This window comes from Catharus ustulatus, chromosome 6, assembly GCF_009819885.2.
Source record: "Catharus ustulatus isolate bCatUst1 chromosome 6, bCatUst1.pri.v2, whole genome shotgun sequence".
Classification (NCBI taxonomy): Eukaryota; Metazoa; Chordata; class Aves; order Passeriformes; family Turdidae; genus Catharus; species Catharus ustulatus.
The window spans coordinates 54,500,975-54,525,420 of NC_046226.1; the positions used below are offsets into that span (position 1 = coordinate 54,500,975).

Consider the following 24,446-nt stretch of genomic DNA (forward strand, 5'->3'; position numbering starts at 1 on the left):
AACAGGATGTGTAGGAGCAGCAAAATCCCGAGAGCATGGGCTGGAAAGGAAAGAAGATGGGATCCACATACCATCTGTGCCGGGCCGCTCCGTGCGGGGCCGCTCGCTCACCGGCTGCCGGAGGCTGCGCTGCTGCCGGGAGTTGCTGCGGGAGAGCGAGAGGTTGGAGATGTACTTGGATTTGCCCTGGATGTGGGAGAAGGGGGAGGAGGGGCTGGCATTGGGGCTGCCGAAGCTCTGAGACCTGTCAGGAGTCTTTGGCCACTTGGTGTAGGAGGTGGATTTCCCGGTGATGCCCCTGGATTTGGCTTTGATATTTGTCACTGGCAGGAGGGAGGGCTGGCTTTGGTCTGTGGAAAAACGGGAAAGAACGTTGTGATGAGAGGCAGAGAGAGGCTGGGAGCACTGGGATTGCCCTGTTCCCATGTCACTGATGCTTCCCAGGTTGTTCATAGAAGCTGTGGCTACCCCATCCCTGGAAGTGTTTGAGGCCAGGCTGGATGGGGCTTGGAGCAACCTGGGTCAGTGGAACCGGATGGGCTTTAAGATCCCTTCTGACCCAGAGCATTCCAGGATTCTGTGCTTCCATTCCCTCTGTGCCTGACTGAGCTGGTGATGGAATGAGGAGGCAACGAGGTCAGATCTCAAGGTAGGGCTGCTCAGGTGAGCTGTGCCTGGTGAAGCTTCCCATGACTTTTTGCTGGCAACATGGGAAGCTCCAAATCCTTTCCAGCCCCCACATCCCCCTGGGAACAGGATCCAAACTGCACCACACGGGCAGAGAAGGGTACAAAGGATATATCCAAGGATAAGGATAGAAAGGGTGTCAACTATAGAGAGCTTCCAAAGGAGTGGAATGAGAATAATGAAGCATCTGGAGGCAGCTGGAATTGTTCATCCTGGAGGAGACTGAGGAGACCTCCTCACAAGGAGCAGGGCAAGGGACATGAGGTGAAACAAACCTTGGAGACGTCCCAGCATTTCTGGGAATCTGGGCTGGCCCTCACCTGTCCGGTTGGTGGCATGGGCAGGGCTGGTCTCCGAGGGGACAACGGAGGAGATGTCAGTGGGAGCAGCGGAACAGCACATGGAAAAACAGGGAGGGCTGAAACAGGCCAGCACACCACGACCAGGAATGCCAAGGGCTACTCCATGCACCTCATCCAGGACTGCAGGGACACAGGGAATAAGTCAAGGGATGGAATGGGAACAGCACCCACTGTCCTGCGGCCCTTCCATGAAACCAGAGCCATCCCAATCCATCACCCACCATGCTCTGGGGGGCTCCTGCTGCTGGCTCCGTTGGATGCGGCTGTGGATCGCACTGTTTGTGTCTTGTCAATGTTCTGGCTTGACCTGGAATGCAGGAAAAGATGCTGGAAATCTCCTGGATGTGGACAATGGTGTCACTTGAAGGTGGAGAAAAGTGGCTGCAGCAGGAGGATGGGAAGGGGGACACAGTAAGTGGAGATGTGGAGGAGAACAGAGTGATCTGGGAAAGGCAGGAGAAAGGCACATGAGCCATGAAGACAGCAAGGAGAGCTCAGAAATTCCACAGGGAATCGTGTGGCAGTTCCATGTCTGGCAGGGAAAAGTCACAGCTGGTTCAGAGGACACCAGCAACCCTCCTGGAACATGCTGGAACAGGGTGCACATGGCAGATTTGACTCCCATCAGGAATCTCTCAGGTGGACTCAGGTGCTCGCGAATCAACAGGCTCCAAGCTCTCACCATTCCCTAAGGACTGTGCCCCTTATCCCTTGAAGACAGACTGTTCTTCACCTTGTTCCTTAGAAACACACATAATCCCCCCCTCTCTCCACCCCCCCCACCCAATTCATCCCATGGAATTCCAGGTGTTTCACTGCAGTTATCCAAGACTTGAGCTGAGGACACCACAGGCATCTCCTGAGGGTAAGGGAGATGGGAAAGGGAGGGAATCTTTCTCCCACATCTGCAGAACAAGGAGCACTTCTGGCCACCTCTGTCCATGTCTTACCTGTCCCTGAGCATGGCTACAGGTTTCTGTGGGATTAACAGAGCTGCACTCATTTAGAGGAATTAAAAACCCACTTTGTCATCTCCAATATTTGTCTAATTACAGGGATTTCTTTTCCAGGTGAAAGGAGACTCAGTGCCAGTCTCCCAAAGGGAATGTGGGCACAAGCCTCTGGAGCTTCACCTTCATCCCAGTCTAAATTCAACCCTTATCCCTCATGTTCCTCCACTGCCTCATCCCTTTTCCTTACAGAGCTTTATCTTGCTCCTGCTCTCCTTGCAGGATGCAATTTCTTTATTTAACCTTTGATTTTTCCATCTCCTACTCCTAATTGCCCTTCCCTGACAAGATCCATAACCCTTCCTCCTGCAATCCCACTGGAAGTCTCACATCCCTTTCTCTGTTTTCAGTTTCTTGGTCTTTCGTGGTGCATGAAAAAAAAAGAGAAATCAAGAGAAGGGATGAAGGAATTAAATAATGAAATAATGAAACAGTCACATACCGTGGACACAGAGCGACCGGAATTCCGGGACCCCCGTGCCGAAAGAGGGCCAGGAAACAGGCAGTGGGTACAGCAAAGTAGCTACAGGACAGTGCAGGGACACAGGGAGAACAGGAAAGTGGGAAGATGACCAGGAGGACAGGGAATGAAAGAGGATATGGAAGATAACGGGAAGGAAAAGACAAAAACGGGGAGATCAAAGACAAAGTGGAAGGAAAATGGTTTGGATGAGAGATGTAAGGAGGAGAGGAGGGAGAAAAATGGGAGAGGGAAAAGAGAGGGAGAAAAAGAGACTCATTATCATGTTACACAAGCTCCCAAAGCTGATCCAGCCCTGCTGCACCAGTGGGATGAGGCTGTTTTAGTCCAGCTGGAGGCATCAAAGGAACATTCTGCACATCCTAACAGGACATTCCCTTTTCCTTCTCTATTCCTCACTTCTTGCTCCAGATAATCGCCGTCAGATAGCTGTGCTTGGCAGGGTTTGCAGCTCTGGAATTGTGCTCAGTAATCCCAGTTTCTGTGCTCCAGCCTCTCTGAGGTGACCTCATCCCTCCCAGCCATTCCCAAAATACCCACCCATCGATGTCCACAAGATCCTCCTCGCTGCGCAGGCTCAGCACATAGAGCGTGGACATGGACACCACGCTGGAAAAAGAGAGAAGGGCAGGATGAGAAGGAGCAGGGATCAAGGTATGGCATGGATTCAATCTGCTTCCACAGGATTCCAACCCAGGAGAGATGCATGCCCCATCCCTGGAAGCATTAGAGGCCAGGTTGGAGCAACCTGGGATAGTGGAAGTTCCCAGCTCATGGCAGGGGGTTGGAACCAGATAAACTTTAAGGTCTCTTCCACCCCAAAGCATTCCTGGATTCTCTGAAGAAGCCATGGATCCACAGCCCCTCGCTGCACACCCCATGGATGGATGGGCTGGAGGGAGCTGATGCTCCCAGGAATGGGATCTCACCTGAATGCCATGATGATGACCAGGGCAATGATGGTGCCCTGAAGGAAGCGCTGGCTGATGCAGGCCTGCTCTGGGACAACCGACGGAGACTGCGAGGGAAAGGATCCTGGATCAGCTCAGGAAACCCTGGATCAGCTCAGCTCCCTCACTGCTCTGCTCCTTGCATGGATGTCTCCCAGCCCAGCCTGAGATCTCTTCCTGCCTCCCTGAAAATCCTGAGCTCCCCAAGTTTAGAAGTCATTTAATGTCTCCATTAGGAGATGGAAAGGAAGATCATAGGAAAACCGAGGTTGGAAAAGCCCTCTAGGATCATGGAGTCCAGCCCTTCTCCCAGCATTGCCAAGGCCACCACTAATCCATGTCCCCAAGTGCCACATCCACAGTTTCTAAATCCCACCAGCAATGGGGACTCCACCACTGGAGCCCACTCCAGTGCCTAACAGCCCTTTCCATGAAGAAATTTTCCCTATTACCCAGCCTATTCCTCCCCTGGCACAACCGATCCCTCTTGGATAAGGCATGGAGGAGAGCCCACTCTCCTGGTTCCAATTCTTTCTAGGAATTTGTGGACAGTGAGGTTCCTCCTGACCCTCCTTTTCCCCAGGCTGAACCTTCTCTGCCCCTTTGGGATCCATCCCTTACCTTGCTGGTGACTTTGTGGGGTCTCTTTTTGTGGGGCACGCTTCCTGCCCGGCTGAACTGGCTCCCAGTTTGGCTGCAAGGAGAAAGGAGGAATGGAGCTGAGCTGGGCAGGAATAGCTCTCCCTGCTCATCCAAAGCAAAAATGGGATTTTCTGGCAGGAAAAGAGCTCTTAGTGATGTGACAGTCACAAACCCTTTTGGTGCTTTGCCCCAAAGTCAGCATAAGCAGGGTCAGGATTTTGGAAGTAAGGGAAACTCTTTGCCACAAGAAAGCTACTGACTTTAGGGAAACATGGAGACCATTTCATGCTGGGTGTTTTGTTGGGTTGGTCCTGCGAGGAATTCCAACCCTCCCCAAGCTCAGCTGTTTAAATCCACTCCAGGCTAAGAGACATCAGCCAACATCCCACTCCTTCCTCATCTCCCTGTTCCCAATCTGAGCTGCCCCTTGGAGCTTCCTGGGATGAAAGGGGACATTCCCTGTGGCTCCATGGGTACCTGAAGGCTCCAGAGCTCACAGTTGACTTCATGCTGTCCAGCCTCTTCAGCTTGGCCAGCTTGTGGCTCCACCTTTCCAGCTCATCGATCCGTGTCTCCAGGTTATCCGTGAGTTTGCACAGCTCCTTCACAGCTCCCACGTTCTCCATGAAAATCCGCTCCTGCCAGGCAATCAGGCCAGCAGGTTGAGGCACACCTGGATCTGGATGATCCATGCCCTCCATGTGTGCCCTGAGAGATTGTCCCCTTGATTCCCAGAGCAGCAACCAGGCTGCCACAGGTTGGGAAAGGTCAGGAAACCAGATGCTCCAGGTTATCCTGACATAAGCACCTTATCTTATCTAGGAAGGGGAGATTAGGATTGGGAGCCTCCCTGCAGGAAGCTGCCAACAAGGAGCCCTTCCCAAGGGAGATGCTGCCAAATTTCACCAGCACCAGGCTGGTTCCTCCCTCCCTACCCCTCCCTGGGTGTCTGATATCCACCCAGGGCTGCTCCTGACTTCTGGAAGACCAGCCAGGTCTGAAACTCATCTAAGGGCTTTTCTCAGGCATCACACTTTCCCTCTTCCATATCCAGCTCCACAATTCCCTCAAGCCAGGTTCCACAGCCTCCTGGCTGCCACCAACCTTGTTCACCACCAGGAAGTTCTCTAGGGTTTTCCCATTGGAAAAGACCAGGTCTCCAGTGTCTTTGACAGCTTCTGGGAGGATCTCCTTCACTTCCTGAGCAATGACACCTGTGTGGAGATGGAACAGTGGGATGGGATGATCCTGAACCCTCTGGACACTGGGAATGACACCAGGGGTGTCCCCTCCTCATTCCAAGCTGTCCCTGGGGACCCCTGAAGGGCAGAGGATGGTCAGACAAGGCTCCTTCCCCAATTCTACAGACAGGGGTCATCATCCCACCAGAGTGTACCTGGAGAAACCTTCTCACTGTGGGAAGTGCCACCTTCTCTCCCACTCACTAAACAGGGAATCTCATTAGATTCCTTAATTTGGGAGGTGAGAAGGCCCTTCTTGCCTATCCCACACCTGGGGGGCTGCCCTGGTACACAGCTGGGTACAGGCCTGGGAAAGGCAGGGAATTCCTGCAGGACATTCCTGTATCAGAGGTGTAATCCTGTGGGACACTGCTGGCTCATAGGTGTATTCCCATGGGATGTACCTGTCTCAGAGGTGCTGTCAATGCCCACTGTGGCTGCAAACTCAGGTTTGTAGTTGTAGTGCACCAGCCTCATCCTGGAGATCCGCTTCAGCTGCTCCGTGGTGTCCACCTGGGACAAAACAGGCACATGCAATTCCCAAGGGGATATTGCTTCTCAAATCCTCACCACTCTGCATCCAAGCAGGACAACCCACTATGGCCCATGGGAATTCCTTTGGGAGATAGCCCTGAACCCTGCTCTGATCAGCCATAAGGACAAATACCAGGGTTAATATCCAGGTCGGAACAAAATCCTTGGATAGGGAAATCAGGAGACTGAGTCTCCTTGCAGAAGAGGGAAGAGACAGTTCCCAAAAATAGGTGATATGATTACATCCTGCTTTCCTGGACAAGCAAATCCAGCTGAGAGGAATTCAGAGCGGAGCCAAGCCGCTCCACCAGGCTCTGGCAAGGCCCAGTGTGGGTACCTGCCATATTGACCTTTTTTCCACTTGTTTTCCACCTTTTTCCCACTGTTTGCTACTGGAAGAGTCAGTATTCCCTAAGACACGGTGCTGGGACAGAAAGAATCCTAAGGTACTTTCCATCTGCTCTGCACTCATAGGATCATGGAATATCCCGAATGCAAAAAACATTGGAGCTCTTCAGACTCTTGGTGACCCCAAGCCCACCCTGTTTTCCAGGTTCTCACCTCCTGGATGTCCTCTTTCACTCGCACATCCGAAGGGTGCATCAGGGACCCCATGACCTTCACGTTGCCGTGGACCACCAGGGCCTCATCCGGGCGGTCCGTGTTGATTCCCACACGGCCATGGTGGAACACGGTGTCCGGGAGCTGCGCCCGCTGCCAGAGCACGTCACTGTCACTCTCAAACTGCCCTGGGTTGGAGGCCTGGGGAGAAATGGGAAAACAGGGACTCACTGAAAGGCAGGGAGGAGGGGAATGCTGGCAAGCAGAGATGGGGGAGGTTGGTCCTCCTCTCCTTCTCCCTCTCCCTCTCCCCCTTCAGCTGTTATCCCAGCTATCAGTGTTCCAGTCACTCAGGACAGCAGGAAACCAAGTGACATGGATAATACTCCAGGGTCTCAAATTCAGAGCATTCCAAGCTGCCTGCAATTCCCTGAAATTCTGTGCTGGGCATGCTGGAGGCTGCCTAATCCATCATGGACTTCTTGCCTGAGGTCTCTGTTTGGATTTTACTACTCGCTTTCATGTTTTGGAGCTGAGTGCTCCAGCAAAACCCTGGGAATGGTTCCCTTCTTTTCCCACATCAAACATCAGGAACATCAAAGCCAGCCCAGCACCATCACCACATTCACCACTAAACCACGACCCCAGTGCCACATGAACACCTTTTGCGGATGTGGAATGTGGGAAACAGCCCAGGATGGTGCAGCAGAGGAGTGTGGGGACAGAGGGAGAGGACAGGGATTTACCCGGACGATGATCCGCTCGGAGATGTGGGCTGCCAGCGTGTAGTTCTGGTTCTGGGCGTGTGCCTGCAGGGCCACCACCAGCATGAAGTACCTGTGGAGGGACACAGCTCAGGGACACATCTTGTGTTGGGAATAACCGGATCTCTGTCCCCTCTGGAGCACTGGGCTCCACGGTGGGCTCCCTCTCCTTGAGCTGGGTGTCCCCAACCCCTCCCAGAGCAGGGACACCCTTCTGGTATCCACAATCCAGGCCTTATTCCCACATCCTGCTCCAGCCACTCTGCCCAACCCAGAGATCCACATGATTCTCAAGATATTCTGGAGGAGGCCCTCATGTCCTCCCTCACCTCTGGTCCGGGTTGGGTTTGCCTTTTTTCCTCATGTTGTTGGCCGTGGTCTCGCTGAAGTGCAGCCGCCCCACGGTGACCTTGGTGACTTGTTCTGGGGGCAGGTTCACCCTGGAAGGAAAGGAAAACAAAGGAATAAGTGAGGGTGGTGTATCTGGGAATGGTGCCTATCTTTTCCCACTCCTCTCCTATCTCTTCCTTCCTTAGGTGGGAAGTATAGAGTCTTCCTGCACCTGGAAGCCTTGAACCCAACAACACTCTTCACTCATTCCCAGCTGGACACTGGTCCAATCTTGGGACCTGCAATGCATTTTTCACACCCTGAGGCTGCTCTGAGGTGTGGAAAGGCTGGAGCCACAACCTGCAGAGGACAGCTTTTTTGGGAATGGCCATCTCCTGGCCTCCTCCACCATGGCAGGTCTATGAACTGGGTACAGAGCAGGGTTGGGATTGCAGGGAGAAGGAAACAGGAAAACTGGAGAGTGTGACACCCACACATTGGAGTGGGAGACTTCCCACTCCACCATTTCCCCACCTTCTCCTGCTGTTGCCTATTCCCTGGGCTCACAGGATGTTCATTCCCACGTGGACATACTCACGTGACAGGGTTGAAGGGCCGTTTGCTGCGGTCTGACTGCGACTGCTCGATGTTGATGGACTGGTTCAAGGCCTCGAGCTGGAGAGAAGGATTTGGGAATGTGGCACAGAGCACAGAGACCTTCCCCATCCCACCTCCTTGTTCCCAGCTCTCTGCCCACTCTTCCATGCCTGGGTAGATCCAACTCTGAACACCCAGCCTGAGTGTGGGCATTGTCCAAGTGTTCAAATAGTTGAGGGTGGAAGGATCTTCCTGAAGGGCTTTTATCCCTCCGGAGTCAAAGGAAGCAATCCTGAAGATAGCCAGACTGAGCCCATCTTAGGACTTGTATTTCAATGGCCTCAGGGGATGTTTAGATTGGATATTAGGGAAAATTCCTTCATGGAAAGGGTGGTCAGACATTGAAACAGGCTGCCCAGGGCAGTGTTGAATTATTGTTGAATGTAGAGTCACCATTCCTAGAGGGATTTAAAAGCTGCGTGGATATGGCTCTTGGGGACATGGATTAGTGGTGGCCTTGGCAATGCTGGGAGAAGGGCTGGACTCCATGATCCTAGAGGGCTTTTCCAACCTAACCAATTCCATGACTGTGTGATTCCACACATTCCTCTACTACATGAAGAGGTGGTGTCACCTGCTCCCAGCCACCTCCCAGCCTCACTTTTCCTAGCTGGATTCACCACATTCCCTCAGCTCCGTTACCTTCACTCCATGCAGCTTCAGGTAGAAGCATTCCAAGGGTTTCAGGCCCTCAGGGGTCTTCACATACTTGGGATCACCAAGCATTCCAATGTACACAGTGACCTGGAAGTGATTCTTCTTCTGGCACACGAAGGCGTCGTCTCCCACGGAGAAGTTGAAGCCCTTGTCGGCGTCCACGCGGTACGTGAGCATCGGGCTGGGGAGAGGGAGTGCGTGAGACCAGGAATTCCCCACACAAACTGTGGATATCCCATCCCTGGAAGTGTTCCATGCTCCAGGCTGGAGGGGCTTGGAGCAATCTGGGCTAGTGGAAGGTGTCCCTGCTGGTGGATGATCCACACTGGATGATCCGTAAGGTTCCTTCCTTCCCGCATCATCCTACGGCTCTTCCCGTTCAACTGGGAATTAATATGGAGATCCAAAGCCTGGAGCATCCCTTTAGTGTGGCTCACTGGGAGAAGCAGCTTAGACTGACCCACACCTTGTGGCATTCCCGGTGTCACCTCTCACCAGGCTGCACCCCCCTATCCCCAATTCCTGCTGAAATCACAACCACCTGCTCTGCCTGCTGCAGAAAAGCTCCCAGCTCACCGGCCTGGAGGAGGAGAGGGAGGGAGGAGGAGGGGTCCTGGCTGCTCCATGAGCACACACCAGCTGCAAAGGTTTAATCTACATCTCCTTAATGGGCTGGTTTCCATGGGAATCAGGGAAATATGTGGCCTTTGCAGCGAGTCCGTTTTGCTCACCATCCATAAAGCCCAGTCCTGCGCTGGTGGGCCCTCGGAAGGGGGGAAGGAGCTGCCCCTCATCCCACAGAACACCCAAATCCCATTGTTTTTAATTAAGGAACAAGGCATGAGATAAAAGGGGAGCTCACCCCAACCTTGGATCTCAGGCTGAAAAATTATGGAGTACTTTTCCCCCCAAACCAAACCACTTCTGACTTCCACCTCCAGAAAGACCGGGAGGGGCGGTGGACAGACTGACAGTAAGGAATGTGGCAGAACTCAGGAGACAGGGAAGCAGGAGATAGGGATTCTTCACTGGTGTCCCTCCTTTTTTTTTTCTGGAATAAAACCATTCTCCCTCTGCAACCACCTGAGGAGTTAATGTGGATGAGAGCTGGGGGTGATTCCAGGCTGCCATGAGTAATTCTGGGATGGCCACGAGGAACTACTCGCTCCTTACGCCCCAGGGAGCTGGGAATGCTGTGCCCTGCTCCAGACACAAACCAGGCGGTGGGAGCAGAGCACTACCTTAGCCCAGAGGCATGAGAGGAATTCCTCAACCTCCTCCCAGCCTCAGCCCCGGATTCTCCATCTGGATATTCCGGACTGGGACACGCAGCTGAAGCTGATCCAAGCACCCTCATCCCAAGGGGATCCAAGCAAAGCCATTCCCAGTTGTTTTCATGGAGTGCTCGCTACTCTTCCAACTTTGTTTTTAACTGGCAAAGCCAAGGAGAGGGAGGGTCTGTCTGAACTTCCAAGCCATGGATGCTTCCCAAATGGGAAAACTGATGGCTGCTAAATATGTGCTGACAGAGGGGAGACAGGCAGGGTCCCCCTCCTCTGCCTTCTGGAAATTCCGGGTCTTCCACTGGTTTCAGAGGTTCCTTATCACTGATTTTCCCATTTTCCCAATGGCTATCTCTGCACTGGGATTGATCAGAGGGAAGAGGCTGTTTTCCATGCTGGCTGTTTCAGGGAGAGTGCAGGGGCCAAAGGGCAGAGTCAGGAATAAAAGGTCTGGGGTCAAATGGATTATTTGGTCCCAAATATCCCCACTGACAGGGGCGGATTAAGGCAGGACAGAAGGGCAGGATCAGAGGAGGTTTTTTCCCCATCCCAGTGAGGGTGAGGGGTTACAAACTCCTCACTGGGAATTGTACTGGGATTTGGCCATTAGCAGGATGGCAGAGGGATGCTCATTTTCCCCCATTCCTTCCTTCCAGGTTTCCCCTTTCTAAACCACTCCTAAGACATAATACTGGGAGACCCCTAATCCAAAAACATTCCCTAATTCCACGTATTCCCTGATTTCTTTTGTTTCCAGGATGCAAGCTCCAGCTGACAGGACTGGACACTGCCATCTCTCCCACACAACCCCACCTGTGTGTCCACACCATGTATTCCCTTCAGCTTCCCAGGATACATCCATGATCCAGCACCCTGTATCACATATCCCAAAACACATCCAGCAGGTCTGGACCTCATCCCACCGGTCTCCCTTCCCTCAGTGAGATCCAGGATGTGCAGCACAGCCAAGTTTGGAGCTGCTTCCCCAGACACTTCTCCCAGCCAAGGGGTGCAACCCCAAAACCCCAGGATTATCCCCCAGAGAGCAGCAGTTTGCTGGATGGGAAAAGCACCTTCCCAGTTTCCCAGTTCCAAGGCTCTGGCCTCAGCATGAAGGGCTGCACTATTCCCAGCTGCCTTCCCTCAAGTTGGGAGAAGGAGGAGGGAGCTGGAATTTATCAGAGCCCACTGTCAGGGAGATGAATGGCTCCTTCTCCCAGGAGTAAATTAGGGAATTGCCCGGTTCCAGGCCTCTTTGGCTCCGCTGCTGGAAACCAGCTCATCCCTGGAAAAGTTCACTGAGCCTAAAACCACAAAATCAGAGCAAAAAGCCAAAAACATTGCATGCTATCCATAAAATTAATCCAGGGATTTCTGTCTCCTTCAACAACACAGATTCCTTGGCAAAACCTGAGACACAGGAACCTAATGCTTATCCCATCCCCTTATGGAACCTAATTTTTTGTGGGCAAAGGGAGGAAAACATGGAATAGCATTAATTGTACTTTTTTGCCCTGTAATCACTCCCAAGAATCTGGTAAGAACCTGGACAGCTTCCCATGCTCTCCCTCCTTCACCTCCTTTCTGGACTCTTTTCTTAGGATCAAGAGTAGGAAAAATCAGATAATTCAGATGATTCACATTCCTGAGGCTGTGAAAAGGTTTTGGGCACCTGGATCACAGGGAACTCAAACAGCACATGGAGACTGGGGACAGCTTCCAGCAGAAACCAGACTGGGAACGGCAGCAGAAACCAGACTGGGAATAATTATGGATCTGGATGTGGATGCTGCTCGTTTGCTGTGGACACCCAAAAGCAGAAAGGAAGGAGACAATTCCCACCTGCCAAACTTGAATTAATTATCCTTAAAAATGCCATCATAGGAGCAAGGAAAGATGGAAATTTTGTTTGTGTTTCTCACGGATTATCCCAGGAAAGTGCTGCACCAGGAGAATGAAGGGATATTCCATTTACAAAGAGATGTAGGTGCAGCTTGCACAGGAGCAGGAAGAGTCCCCTGAGGTAATGTGGAGCTAAAAATTAATTAATCAACCTTTAACCCTTAATTCTGCTCAAATCCAGCACCACAACAAAGCCCACGTGGCTTCCTCAAATCTCCATGGAGTCACCTCAATGGAATTTATGCCTTACACAACAGGATGACGACCTCAATGCCCCAGGAGTGGGTTTGCTCTGGCTTTTACCCTAAATCCTGAAAGCAGGAATTAGGGAAGTGATCCCAGGATCCAAAGAGCAGGGCTGGTTTTGTAGGTGTTCTCCAGCAACTCCTCCGTGTCCAGCAGAAAATATCACGGAGTTTGTCTCTGCCAATCCACCTGGGGACAGCAGGGTGCGTGAAAAACCTCTGGAACTGGAATAAAAATGCCTGGAAATGGCCTGGGACAAGCTGTGATGTGTTTGGGATGGAAAATCATTTTCCCAGAGCAGGAAGCAGTGAGTAGGAAAAGGGAGGCTGGAAAACCAAAGGATAAGAGGTGACATGTCCAGGCAGAGGTCACAGGAGGTGGCAGTAGAATTCCTGCACATGGAAGAGGGATTTGGGGGTAGCATCCATGGGAGATGCTCAGCTTTCCTCATCCCACCATCCAGAGGGAGCAAGCTGGTGGTGGAGAGCAGGAAAAGGTGCAGGATGGCTTTGGAGCTGCTGACATTCTTTTATGGAAATGGCTTGGTAAACCAGAAGGAATTGTCTTCCCAAATTATCCCTCTCCTGCAGTGGGGAGGGAAAACAGCCACAGAGACCAGCTCCAACAGAGAATTCCCTGCCCTGGCACCACCATGAAAATGGGATAAAGACTGGATGAGCAGATTTGTCTGGGAAAGCTGGGACTCAATCCCCACCCTTAGAGCCCTTGGCTCCCATTCCCAGGCAAAGTGTGATCATAGTCCTGGGTTATCCACAGGCATTGGAGCATTCCCTGCTCTGTGTCCCCCACAGCACCCCAGCTGGCAGCGTGGAAAGAGGAGGGAGGGAGCTGAGAGGGAACAGAGGGTCCCTGGGAGGTTCCTGGGAGCCATCCCACTGCTTGCCAGCTCTTTGTCACCTCCCAGGAATGCAGGGAGGATCCAGAGTGGTTTCCTCCTGAGCACTCCTCCTCCCCAGTGCGCTGTCTCCACCTTCCCACTTCTCTTTTCCCTGTCTTGGTCATCCCAGCCTTCCTCTCTGGCCTGTCCACTACCTTCTAGATTTCCTAAATCCCTTCCTTCTCTGCCTCCTCAACCATTCCCATTCCTCCTCCAGCTCCTTTCCGTGCTGCTCAAGCTGTCCTGAAGTGGCTACGCATGACCTCCAGCCACCCACACCAGGAATTCCCAACCCTAAATTTAAAATCCAGGATCCTGGTAAACCCAGGGAGGGGGAAAAGGTGCTGCTGGTCCCAACTTTCCTCAGGACAAGGCTGGATTTGCCATGGTGAGCAAGGTCTGAGTGGCCATGGAATTGTCACCAAAGCTGCTGAAATGCCTTCTGCTATTCCTTAATTATCCATAAAAAGTGTGGAGGAGTAATGTTCCCAGTAGGAAAGGGACAGTACCTCCACCACAAAGCCCAGCCCAGGGAGATCCTTATCCCACATTTTGAGTGGGATGCTCCCAACCCCAGCAACTTGCCATTTGCACGAGGAATGTCAATCCTGCTTTTTCCAGCAGCAAAGGAATTACTCACAGCTCCTTGTAGTTGGCATCATACAGAGTTGCCCACTTGTTCTGCTGGTGTGGCTGCCACTTGATGGACTGGAAGTTGGGATCCAGGTAGGAGCCATTCAGGCTGTCGTTATCCTGAATCAGGCCTGCAGGGAATGTTAATATGGATTCAATCCTGATTTCACTCACTGGGTATCCAGAGGGGAGGAAGCCCAAAGAAGCGACTGGCACTGCCTGAAGCTTCCCTCCTGACTTTCAGGCCAGGGGTGAATCCCACAGGCTGGCAACCTCCTCCCAAACCCCTGGCCTGATGGGAGCGTGGCTGGAATTCAGGGAATTCAGGGAATAGCGGGGGTACCTGGTGAGAGCGCACCCGGCTGGTGCCAGGGAGGCGTCTGGACGCGATCAGGATTGAGCGGCACGGATCCCATTCCCGGCTCCTGCTTGATCAGCCCGTTGAGCATCTGGGCATTGAGGGTGTTGGGGGGGGACTCGGAGTGTTTCCTCTTCTTGGCGGGATGCACTGGGAGGCTGCGGATACCGCAGGGAATGGAGAGTTGGGAGGTGACAATCCCGCAACCCGTGACCGGGACAAGCGGGATCTCACACGGAAAACAACATTCCCACAGCGCTGTCCCACCTTATCCCACACTGCTGGCTCTGGGTCACTCATGTGCTGAGCCACATCTTTAATTCCACAGAATCCTGGAATGGTTTGGGTTGGAAGGGACCTTAAAGCTCATCCGGTTCCAACCCCCCGCCACAGGCAGGGAACCTTCCACAGATTTCCCATCGTTTGTTCCCACCACTGAACCCCACCCTTCAGGTGCCATTCCCTGAGCCCTGCCATTCCCAGCCTTACTCTGCTCCGTGCTGCTGGAGGAGCTGGTGCAGCATCTGGGATTGCTGGGCATGGTGGAGCTCGGCGGGCGCCATTCCCGGCCCAACGCCGTACGGAGGCATCAGGGGCTCGGCCTTCAGGAACATTTCCCGCTGCAGGCCGGGAAAGTGGGAATTGTGCTGCGGCTGGAGGGGGTGAGGGGGTGGTGGGGGCGGTGGCGGGGGACCCTGGAGGTGAGGGGGTGGAGGAGGAGGTGGTGGAGGAGGAGGAGGGTGTTCCAGGCGGGAAGGGGGAGTCATGTGACACATATTTTCGGGAGTCATGGTCCGGAGGAGGTGAGGATCTGGAAAAGGAGAAAGAGGCAAAGTTAAGAGTTTCCTGATCCCAGGTCCAGCACTGACTCAGTTGTCTTGGATTCTCAGGCTGAATGAGGCTTGGAATAACCTGGGCTAGGGAAAGTGTCCCTGCCCATTGCAGGGGGTTGGAATGGGATGAGCCTTAAGGTCCTTTTCCATCCAAACCACTCCAAGATTCTATCAATTCCATGGGACAGTAAGGGAGAAGAATAATGAGATTACCTGAACACCCCCAGCACTTCTAGGGAGGATTTCTGAGGGAGCACTTTAAACATTTTAACTGGAACCAGGAGGAGACTTTGATCCTTTAATTTCAATAAATAAAAAGGGACATTCAAATGCGATTCACCTCTCTCCTCCTCTATTTGGAATGGGATACCAAAGCCATTCCATAATTAGAGTGGATTTGACTACACCAGCACCAACAGAAATGTTTGGGGTGTGGAGGGACATGCAAATCCATGTCCCTTCCTGCCCTGCTCCTCAACATTCCAGATCCATTCCCTTCCCTGGGCAGGGACACCATCCAGGTTGCTCCAAGCCCTGTCCAGCCCAGCTCTGAACACTTCCAGGGATGAGGCAGCCACAGCTTCTCTGGGAAATCCATCTCAGGGCCTCACCACCCTCATAGTGAAGAATTCCTTCCTAATGTTCCTCTGGCAGTAGAAAACCATCCCCCCTTGTCCTGGCATTCCAAGCCCTTGTCCAAAGTCCCTCTCCAGCCTCCTTTTTCTTCACCAGGACAAAGCCCATCTGTTTTTCCAGCCCTACCCTGATATTTTCATCAACCTGTGCCTTTAGGTGTCCCCACACACTGCAATCCTGGCAGGAATGAGGGACTCGCTCCTGGGATGTGAAGAAACCACAGGGTAGGAAGAGATAGTGACTTTGTTTTAAGTGCAAGACAAAGCTCCTTCATGCTCCAATGTGGAAAACAGTTTAGAAAATGCATCCAGGGACTGGCAATCAAGCCAGGCATAGCCTCTGGGAACACGGAGAGGGAAGGCAGGGAAGGATCTGTTGGATCTTTCCAGGCTGAGCTGGATGGACTTTGGCCTCAGAACACCCAGGCAAGGGCTGAGTAACGAGGCCAAGGCGCTTGACCAGGAATGGGAAAACTCCTCCCGTCAGAAGGTCTGGAAAACTGGAATGTGTTTGTGCTGGGTCCTCCTGCTGAAGGCAGCCAGGGCAGGACTGCTTCCACTCATCCTGCTCCCTTTCCAAGGTTTTCTTCTTCCCACTGGGACCTCCCACTGCCTTTTCCATGCACATGGAACTGGATTCCTCCTTCCAGGCTCAATCCCAGGCCAGCCTTCCTTTGGGAACTGCCTCAGGGACAGCCCAGGCAAGGACAGATAGGCAAGCGATGTGCTTGCCCCAAGGCATTCCCAAATCCAGGAAAAATCATGACCAGGAATGCCAACCCAGCTTTGTGGGTGCCCTCCGGAGCCTCCTCTCCTTCCCAACTGAGCTCCAAGCACTCCAGAGCCGCTCTCCCCATGGTGAGCAACCCGGCCTCTTTGTTATATTTAAGGAAGGGCCAGGAGGAATTCCAGGGATTTTTTTTAGCAAGATAAACAGAACTCTTGACCTCTTCCATCAAAAAAAAAAAAAAAAAAAAGGGAAAAAAAAAAGGAGCAGGCGCTGCTCCCGGTGGGGACTGGGCTGGAGCCTGGGGAAGAGGGTGCTCCTGCCGAGGGGGAAGGGAGACCAGCACAACCTTCCCGCCTTCCTTCCCAAGGAGTTTTTCCATGGAAGAACAGTGAAGGTCACCAGAGGGACCAAACAGCCCTCGGTGGCTTTCCTGGGGGAAGCCAGGAGTGCCCTGGAGGGGTCCCAGCTCCCTGTGCCATTCCAGTGGGAGCGGAAGATCCTCGGGATCATCTGGAGGGGAGGGAAAAGGTGGGAAGGAACTTACTGGAGAATGGCGGGTTCATGGCTGCTTCCTAGAGGCAGGTTCCATGTCAGGAACGCGCTCCCGCTCCGTGCTCCCGAGGCAGAGGGCAGGACAAGGGGGATGCCGGGCTCCACATCCCACCCGCCACGATCTCCCCGCGCCCACCGACTCCCACCACGGATTCAGCCTCCGTGGATTCTCATTCCCACCACGGATTCCGTGGCCGTGGATTCCCAGCTCGCCTTCTGTGCCGGTCCCTCTCCCCTTTTCCAAAGCTGGGAGCGGAACAATGGGCGAAAGCCGAGGGATATTTACTAACTGATAATCTCCCCACGTAGTGCAGCCGCCTGTTTTCTCCCGGCTGATAAAGATTGCAGAGCCAACCACTTCCACGGAATAAAGAGGGGGTGGATGCTGGATTTGGGGCTTGGATTAGGATTTTTTTCCCCCCCGCCTTCTCCTTTTTTGAAGCACTTACCGTTCACCTGCTGAGGGGAGTAGGCTTCTGATCCGGAATCCGGGGGAGAGTCCGGCAAAGTGCTGCGGAGCAATGGGAAAAGAAAAGGGAAAGTAATTTAAATGCAGTTTCCAGCACAACCAAGAGGTCCAGGTGGATGCAAGCACCCTCCAGGGTCTGGCAGGGAATCCCAAGTGCACCTGGACCAAATCCTGGACACCCAGAGTGTGTCCAGCTGGGATTGCCATCACTGTCACTGTTTCCACTGGAGCTCGGGAATAGGGACGTTTGGTTGAGCTGACAGTGAGAATTCCAGGGAAAAGAAACCAAACAGAAATTTTGGAAAGGTGTGCTTCCCATGGAAATGTCAGTGATCAAATGGAATGCACAGAGCTCTCTCCCCATCCTGAGAAGCCGTTCCAGGCCAGGCTGGAAAAGGCTTGGAGCAACTTGGGATAGTGGGAGGTGTCTCTGCCCATGGTAGGACGGGCTTTATGGCGCCTTCCCATCCAAACAATTCCATGATTCTATGAAATGGGAGGCTCTGGAAGACCTGAGAAGTCCATGGGGTAGATTTTGTCTGTACAAACCTGAGCACCACCATAGCTCCCACTGTATCCCCCTGGATTTATTCCAACACCACCAGGAGCAGGATTTGGCCCTGACTGTGAAACACAATTAAAAAAAAAAAAAAAAAGTGGGAGCTCCCAGTTGCCTTTTCCAGCACATCCATGGCTAGGGACTGCAGGATAGAGTCCTGTGTGATGGCACAGCAGGGATAGGCAGGGAGACCATGGCACATTCCCATTTTCTACAGGAATTATTTTCCATTCACCCATCCTACACCATCAGCTTTACGGGTATGAAATAATCCCAGACAAATCCCAGTGCTTCCTGGATGAAAGCCAGCCAAAAAGGAAATGAACTGAGGAGGAAAAGCACAGGACACACTGCTCCAACGCTCCTCCTGACTGTACCCACAATTCCAGCTGGGAACCAGGATACAGGATCTTCCTGGACCAGAGAAGCCCAAGGCTCATTAATTGGATTCTCCATGGGAAGTTGCACACAGCAGGGGCTGGAGAGGTATGAGGTAGGGTGATCCCAAAAAACCTCTTGCCATACTTCCTTCATCCTTCACCTTCCCTTGGAGCACCTTTCCATCATTCCCTTCCTATGCCTGGCTGGAGCATCTAATCCCAGCCTTACTTCCAGGCTCCTTGCCATGCGGGATCCGAGTTCATACTGTATTTCCTATGGATTTATCAGGATTTATGCACCAGCAAGCCAAGTTTTGGCCAGTAACCAAAGGGAACAGCACAATTCAAGGAATCCAGGAGGCTAGAAAAGGTGGACACTGAGGAATTCCCACAGGGAGGTAGTGTGGATGGGAGGGAGGGAAAGGTTTGTTGGTATCCACCACGTTGCCCCTGAGCACATGATGGGACGCTTGGGCCAGGAAGTGGATTTTATTATCCTTGTGTGTCCTTCCCAGGATATTCCTTGATTCTCCACTGGAAAAAGCCTGGCACAAAGGAGAAGATTCTGGGATGCTGAGGGAATGCTGCCATCAAAGCTGATCCAGCTCAGCTACATCCAAACGAGGTCTCCACCTCTGACAGCAAGGTGTGATCCTTAACTCATGACATCCTGCAGAATTCCAGATGCACCCAGAAGAAAAGGACATAAGGCATCACTCAATGCTTTTGATTTCTGGGATGTCTTTCCAAGTTCATCCAAAGGGTGAAAGTCATTGGCTGAGTGTTCCCAATTTTGGGAATCCCCAGGTTGTGCTTGCTGGCAACACTAGAGGGCACAAGGCAGAGGGAGAAGAGCCAGTCCTGGAGCCATCCTGGCCTCACTGTCCTTGCATCCATAATCCCATGGGAGAAGGCTGTCCAGGGCAACCACCGCCTGAAGATCCAGGTTGGAGCACAGCACAGCATCTTGGGATGTTTCTATTCTCCTCCTTCCATCCCAGAGAGCAGGAACCACATCCTTTCTCCTCTTGGGAATAACTCTCCAGTTGGGTTCATCAGCAATCCTAAAACCCACCTTTCCTCTTCCTTGGAGCTTGTTGAAAAGGACACATCCAGTTCAGATCCATCTTCTCCTTCTCTGGAGCAGAGCCTCTACAACATCAGGCCATGAGAAGAACATCTCCCTGCCCAGTGTAGTGAGCTATCCTCTGGGATGGTCATGGCAACATCCTGGAGACTGAATTCCATCCCAGAGACTGGATTTTGCCTCGTTCCAGTTTATTCTGTGTCTCTTCCTCCTTAAAAAACACTCCAACGTTCTCCCACCCGTACATGTCCAGCAGAGGTATCCAGTACTCTACGATGGCATAGGGGACGTTCCCAACAAACCTTCTGGGAAGCTCCACTTGTCGAAAACCAAGGACTCACACAGAGTGACGCTGCCACCAGTCACAGCTCTGTGGGGCCCTCCTGGAGCCTGCAGGAGCCTCCATCCCAGCACCCACCCGTATCCCGCCATCCCATTCCATCCCATTCCCACTTACCCAGGTGCATAGGAGGCCTTGGGCTCTGATTTGATTGGAGGGACCACGTTGTTCAGGCAGTGGCCACCCAGGAAGCCCTTGGGCACCACCATGCCGTTGTTGTTGTTGCAGTTGAGGTGAGCTCCGTAGGCGGCTCCGCAGGGATTGGCCAGGAGCGGCCCATGCCGGATGGGGAGCTGGCTGCTGGCAGGAGGGAGGTGGAGAGGAGTGCTGGGAGAGGGATTGCTCACGCTGCTGATGGAGCTGGCGGGAGGTGCGGGGATGCTGGCGGAGCTGGAGGGCTGGGGGTGTGTGTAGCTGGTGGGAGCTGGGATCTCAGGGAAGCAGCTGAGGGAGAAAACGGGACAACATCAGAGGAACGGGTCAGTGGGACTGATGGAACAGTCCAAAATCCGCCCAGGAAGTTTTGAAGTGCCCAGGACAGCAACCTCAAGGAATGTGCAGCCAGCCATGCTCCAGCTTTACAGACCAGCTATGCCAAAGATCCCACTCCCTCCCTGCTTTCAGATTCCCTTGGTGCTCTCCAGGTCTACTCCCTTCCAAAGAAGGGACATCCTTCCCTTCTCCACACTCATGTAATCCTGGGGATTTAATCTGAGCTCCCAGTGCTCAGATTAAGAAAAAATATTTACAGTGCCCTTGGGGAAATAAAGAGAGGGAGCAAAAATGACTGGGAAAACTTGAAGGTAAGAAGCCAGGAAGTGACAGGAGAAAGGGCTGGGAATGATAAAGGATCAAAGAGCAATCCAGGAAGACTCTGGAGGGGTAGAGGTGGTTCCTAAATGGTTCCCTCAAATTTTACGGCTGGAAATTGCTCAACAGCTTTCCAGAGAAGCTGTGGCTGCCCCATCTCTGAATGTATTCCAGGACAGGTTGGGCAGGGCTTGGAGCAACCTGGGATAGTGGAAGGTGTCCTGCACATGGCAGGGGTGGAACTGGATAAGCTTTAAAGTTCCTTCCCACCCAAACCATTCCAGGATTCTGTGATCTCTCCATGGAAAATCACAAGGAACACTGTTCCTGCTGCAGAACAAGGGAAGCACTTACATCTCCGGAGAGTCCTCCTTGCTGATGTACTCTTCCAGGATGCTGGTGTCGATGTTGGATGGTTCCAGAGCTCCATTAATGTCGTGGCCTGGAGGGGAGAGGAGGTGGAAGCATGAGCCGGGAGAAGGACAGGAAAGGGCTTGGAAACACCACCAGACCCTTGTGCAGTCAAGGAACTGATCTGAGAATCATGGAATGGGCTGGAAGAGACCTTAAAGATCATCTCATTCCAACCCCCTGCCATGGACAGGGATGACTCACTAGATCAGCAGATCCCTGGGGATTGTCCATACCCACGGCATCCCAGTGCAAAGCCTTATCCCAGGATACAGGGCAGGGTGGGGACACAGACACATGGTGGGGACCAGATCCTTTGGGATCCCTTCCAACTGAGGACATTTTAAGATTCCCTTTGGACCCTTTGCAGAACACACTGGAATTTCTCCACTACAACTCTGGATGAAGCTCCCAACCTTCCTCCCTCTCCTCTGCTCCATGGGCAGGCAGTGGATTTCCCTGTCCTTTCTCTGGAGGGCTCCTCCTCCCTTCCCTGCCCTGTTCCAGGGAAGCTGGGCAGGGTTTTGTTGACAGAAAATCCTTCCTTTATCTGTCTCTCCCAAGTGGGAGTCCGGAGGCCGCCAGGGCCGGAGCCAGCCCGCGGTGCCAAAGGCACTGCCAAGAAAGTGGAAGAGAAGATCCAACTCCCCCCGCTCTGATAAGGAAGTCAGTGAAAGACCATCCTGAAAGACCCCACGTGAAAGCCCAGGAGAAGCCCCTGACCCCCTGGATCCCCCAGGTTCCCGGGAAAGGTCACTCGCTGATCCGCAAAGGCCGGCCCGGGGGGCTCCAGCCCACCCCGGCCAATTGCAGCTCTCCCTCTGCAAATCCCTTTCATACCAAGACAGGCAAATCGGCAGAAATAAATCCAGCTAGGAATTCTGCCAAGAGGACAGGGTGTGTGTGGATACACAGGGATCTCTGCCTTAGAAACCTTGGCTGGAGGCGGGGGAAGTCCTGAATAACTGTTTGTTTTTGGGACATCTCCGTGGCAGAGCCCAGGGACCTGGGAGACAGGGTGAGGATGTTCTTCCACGTGACACGGGATCCATCTGGAGCAGGGACACACAGTGATGCTTCCAGGTGAGTACTCAGGTGAAGAGAGGATGGAGCAGGCAGAGCCTCTGGGATGTCCAGCTGTGGAGCTGCAGCATGGAGCTGCAGATCCCAGGGGAGCACAGGGGTGGCTTCTGTCCCTCCACTGTGACAGCCACATCCTGTCCCGAAGTTCCTGGGATGCGGTAGCTCCACCCTCTTGTCCTCAGAGTTATGGGAGCTCACTGATGGCCATCCATGCCTCCCTCACTCATCCCTAAGGATCTCTGCCACAGCCTGCTCCCAACCATTCACCACAAACACATCTCTTCAAGCCCTCACTGTGATCCCGTAACATCCCCAAAACCTCCTGCCATCCCCAAAACCTTCCCACTCCCGGAGGGTGGGAATCCACTCCAGGCTCTGTTGCCTCCCTCTCAGCCAAAAAAACCCCTGGGCTATAAACCACAGGATGCCTTTGGCAAACACCCACCCCAAAGGCCATGGGAATGCTTGTCTTCATCCCAAGTTTCGGCATTGGGATCCACAATCAAAGTGGTAAAAAGGGTCCTTGGCCAATTTTTGTGACTCAGCCTGTCCAAGAAAAGTCCAAGCCCAGCAGGTTTCTCTTGCACCTCCGAACTCCAGGAGCTCCTCCGTGGCGGAAAAGGAGCCCAGGAATCCTCCAGGAAGGATGAGAAGCCCTCTATAGAAAGTAGGATGCTGCACTTTCCAGTTTTCTGAGGGTGCTGAGGCCCTGGCACAGGGTGCCCAGAGAAACTGTGGCTGCCCCATCCCTGGAAGTGTTCCAGACCAGGCTGGATGGGGCTTGGAGCAACCTGGGATAGTGGAAGGTGTCCCTGCCCATGGCAAGAGGGTGGAACTGGATGAGCTTTACACTCCTTCCAACTCAAACCATTCCAGGATTCCTCTGCTTCCCTGAAGTCACCTTGAGGAGGGCGAGATAAGCCCGGTGACGTGAGAGGTGCGTCAGGGCTGGAGGGGAGATGTGGCTCCCACCAGAAACCAAGGACCTTCCTCTGCTCCAGGACAGTGGGATTTGCACAAATCCAGGGGTATCAGGGTAGGGACAAGGAATGTCCCACCACCCAGAGCTTCCATGCAGCCAGGCTCTTACCAAAGGCAGCTTAGGTGATTAATTAAAAGCTAATGCTGCTCCATAGTCACGAGATCCCATCGGCACTGACATTCCCTCCCCCTCCCAAGTGGGGATTAGTGGGAAGCCACCGAGGAGGGAAGCTCAACACCCACATGGCTCTGCACGGGGCAGGCTCCCGCATCTCATCCCAGCAAAGAAAGATGGAGGAGCCCAGGGAAGCACTCAGCTCATCCATCCCAAACCTGCCAGGTCCCTACATCCCATCCTCCTCCTGTCCCTGGCATTGCCACGCTGATTTCCACCATGTCACCGCTCCACTTCCCAACCCTTCTCTGGGAAAAGAGCCGTGGCGATCCCAAAAATCCCCAACCTCTGCCTGAAGAACAAGAAGTTAAAACCCTCAGCACCTTCCTCGTGAGCGGAGCCAGGCGGGCTGAGGCCCCCGGACGTGTGAGAATGTCAGGAATCCCAATGTTTGGACTGGTTTTCTCTGCCTTCCCCAAACCTCCAAACACGCTCCACATCCCAAAGGTGGTGCTTCCCACCCCGCCGCCTCCTCCCTGCCCTGCTCCCAGCAGCTCATCCCTCCTCATGGCACCTTCCCAGCTCCTTATTCCAGTTTTGGGTGCTCCAGATATGGGCAAGGGGCCATAGGGCTTGGAAAGAGTTAACGGAGTTATCCTTTGTGAACTGTCATATTTACAGGTCTGAGGGATTTAACCCGGAATTTTCCTGGAGTGATAGGCTGAGAAGTTTATGGAATTTCTATTTATAACAGCCTCCCCTCCCTCTTCAATTTCTACTCTGTTGCCTGTCTTCAAATCACCCCTAATCCTGCCTGGGTCACCTGGGGGTGGGAGGAAGGGAGAGAGCTGGAGAACTTCATCCCGGGATGCGCTAACACGAACCAGATGTGGGAAGCTGGAGATGACAACGAGGTCAGCGCTCCGCAGGGGCTGGGGAACATCAGCCAGGGGTGGGGGGACACTGGGGAGGGGAAGGAGGAGGAGGAGAAGAGGCTGTGCCAAGCCCAGAGCTTCCCAGTGCCATTGGAGCCGCGTACCAGAGAATTTTCAGGGAAAACTGAGGCAGGGAACAACCTGGGAGGTGATAAAATATCCAAACTGGTGCAGAGTGGAATAGGATGAGGAGAGCCCAGGAGCTTCTGGTTCCATGTGGTCCCTCTCCCAATGGTCCTCCAGCACGTGCTGGAGCAGCAGTGGGACACATGGATGCGAGGATGGATTCCTCACACGGCAGGAGGCTCCACCAGGATGCCACAGCAGTGC

General features: G+C 53.2%; 1 protein-coding gene across 5 annotated transcripts in view; it reads right to left on the minus strand.

Annotated features, from left to right (window-relative positions):
- Positions 1 to 24,446, minus strand: part of MYRF (myelin regulatory factor) — a 39,371-nt gene that overhangs the window by 1,777 nt on the left and 13,148 nt on the right. For 3 of the 5 annotated variants that reach the window (XM_033062368.1, XM_033062367.1, XM_033062369.1), the window contains exons 2-22: positions 20,946 to 21,033; positions 19,899 to 20,225; positions 17,396 to 17,457; positions 14,686 to 15,007; positions 14,182 to 14,354; positions 13,846 to 13,969; positions 8,862 to 9,057; positions 8,161 to 8,237; positions 7,562 to 7,672; positions 7,215 to 7,305; positions 6,469 to 6,669; positions 5,778 to 5,886; positions 5,237 to 5,346; positions 4,610 to 4,770; positions 4,112 to 4,184; positions 3,470 to 3,558; positions 3,081 to 3,149; positions 2,502 to 2,582; positions 1,271 to 1,356; positions 1,008 to 1,169; positions 72 to 350 (exon numbers count right to left, since the gene is read on the minus strand). In XM_033062368.1, coding sequence (XP_032918259.1) covers positions 72 to 350; positions 1,008 to 1,169; positions 1,271 to 1,356; positions 2,502 to 2,582; positions 3,081 to 3,149; positions 3,470 to 3,558; positions 4,112 to 4,184; positions 4,610 to 4,770; positions 5,237 to 5,346; positions 5,778 to 5,886; positions 6,469 to 6,669; positions 7,215 to 7,305; positions 7,562 to 7,672; positions 8,161 to 8,237; positions 8,862 to 9,057; positions 13,846 to 13,969; positions 14,182 to 14,354; positions 14,686 to 15,007; positions 17,396 to 17,457; positions 19,899 to 20,225; positions 20,946 to 21,033 — 2,991 coding nt within the window. The remainder of the gene's footprint in view (positions 1 to 71; positions 351 to 1,007; positions 1,170 to 1,270; positions 1,357 to 2,501; positions 2,583 to 3,080; positions 3,150 to 3,469; positions 3,559 to 4,111; positions 4,185 to 4,609; positions 4,771 to 5,236; positions 5,347 to 5,777; positions 5,887 to 6,468; positions 6,670 to 7,214; positions 7,306 to 7,561; positions 7,673 to 8,160; positions 8,238 to 8,861; positions 9,058 to 13,845; positions 13,970 to 14,181; positions 14,355 to 14,685; positions 15,008 to 17,395; positions 17,458 to 19,898; positions 20,226 to 20,945; positions 21,034 to 24,446) is intronic. The other 2 variants (XM_033062371.1, XM_033062370.1) reach the window with 1 other exon arrangement.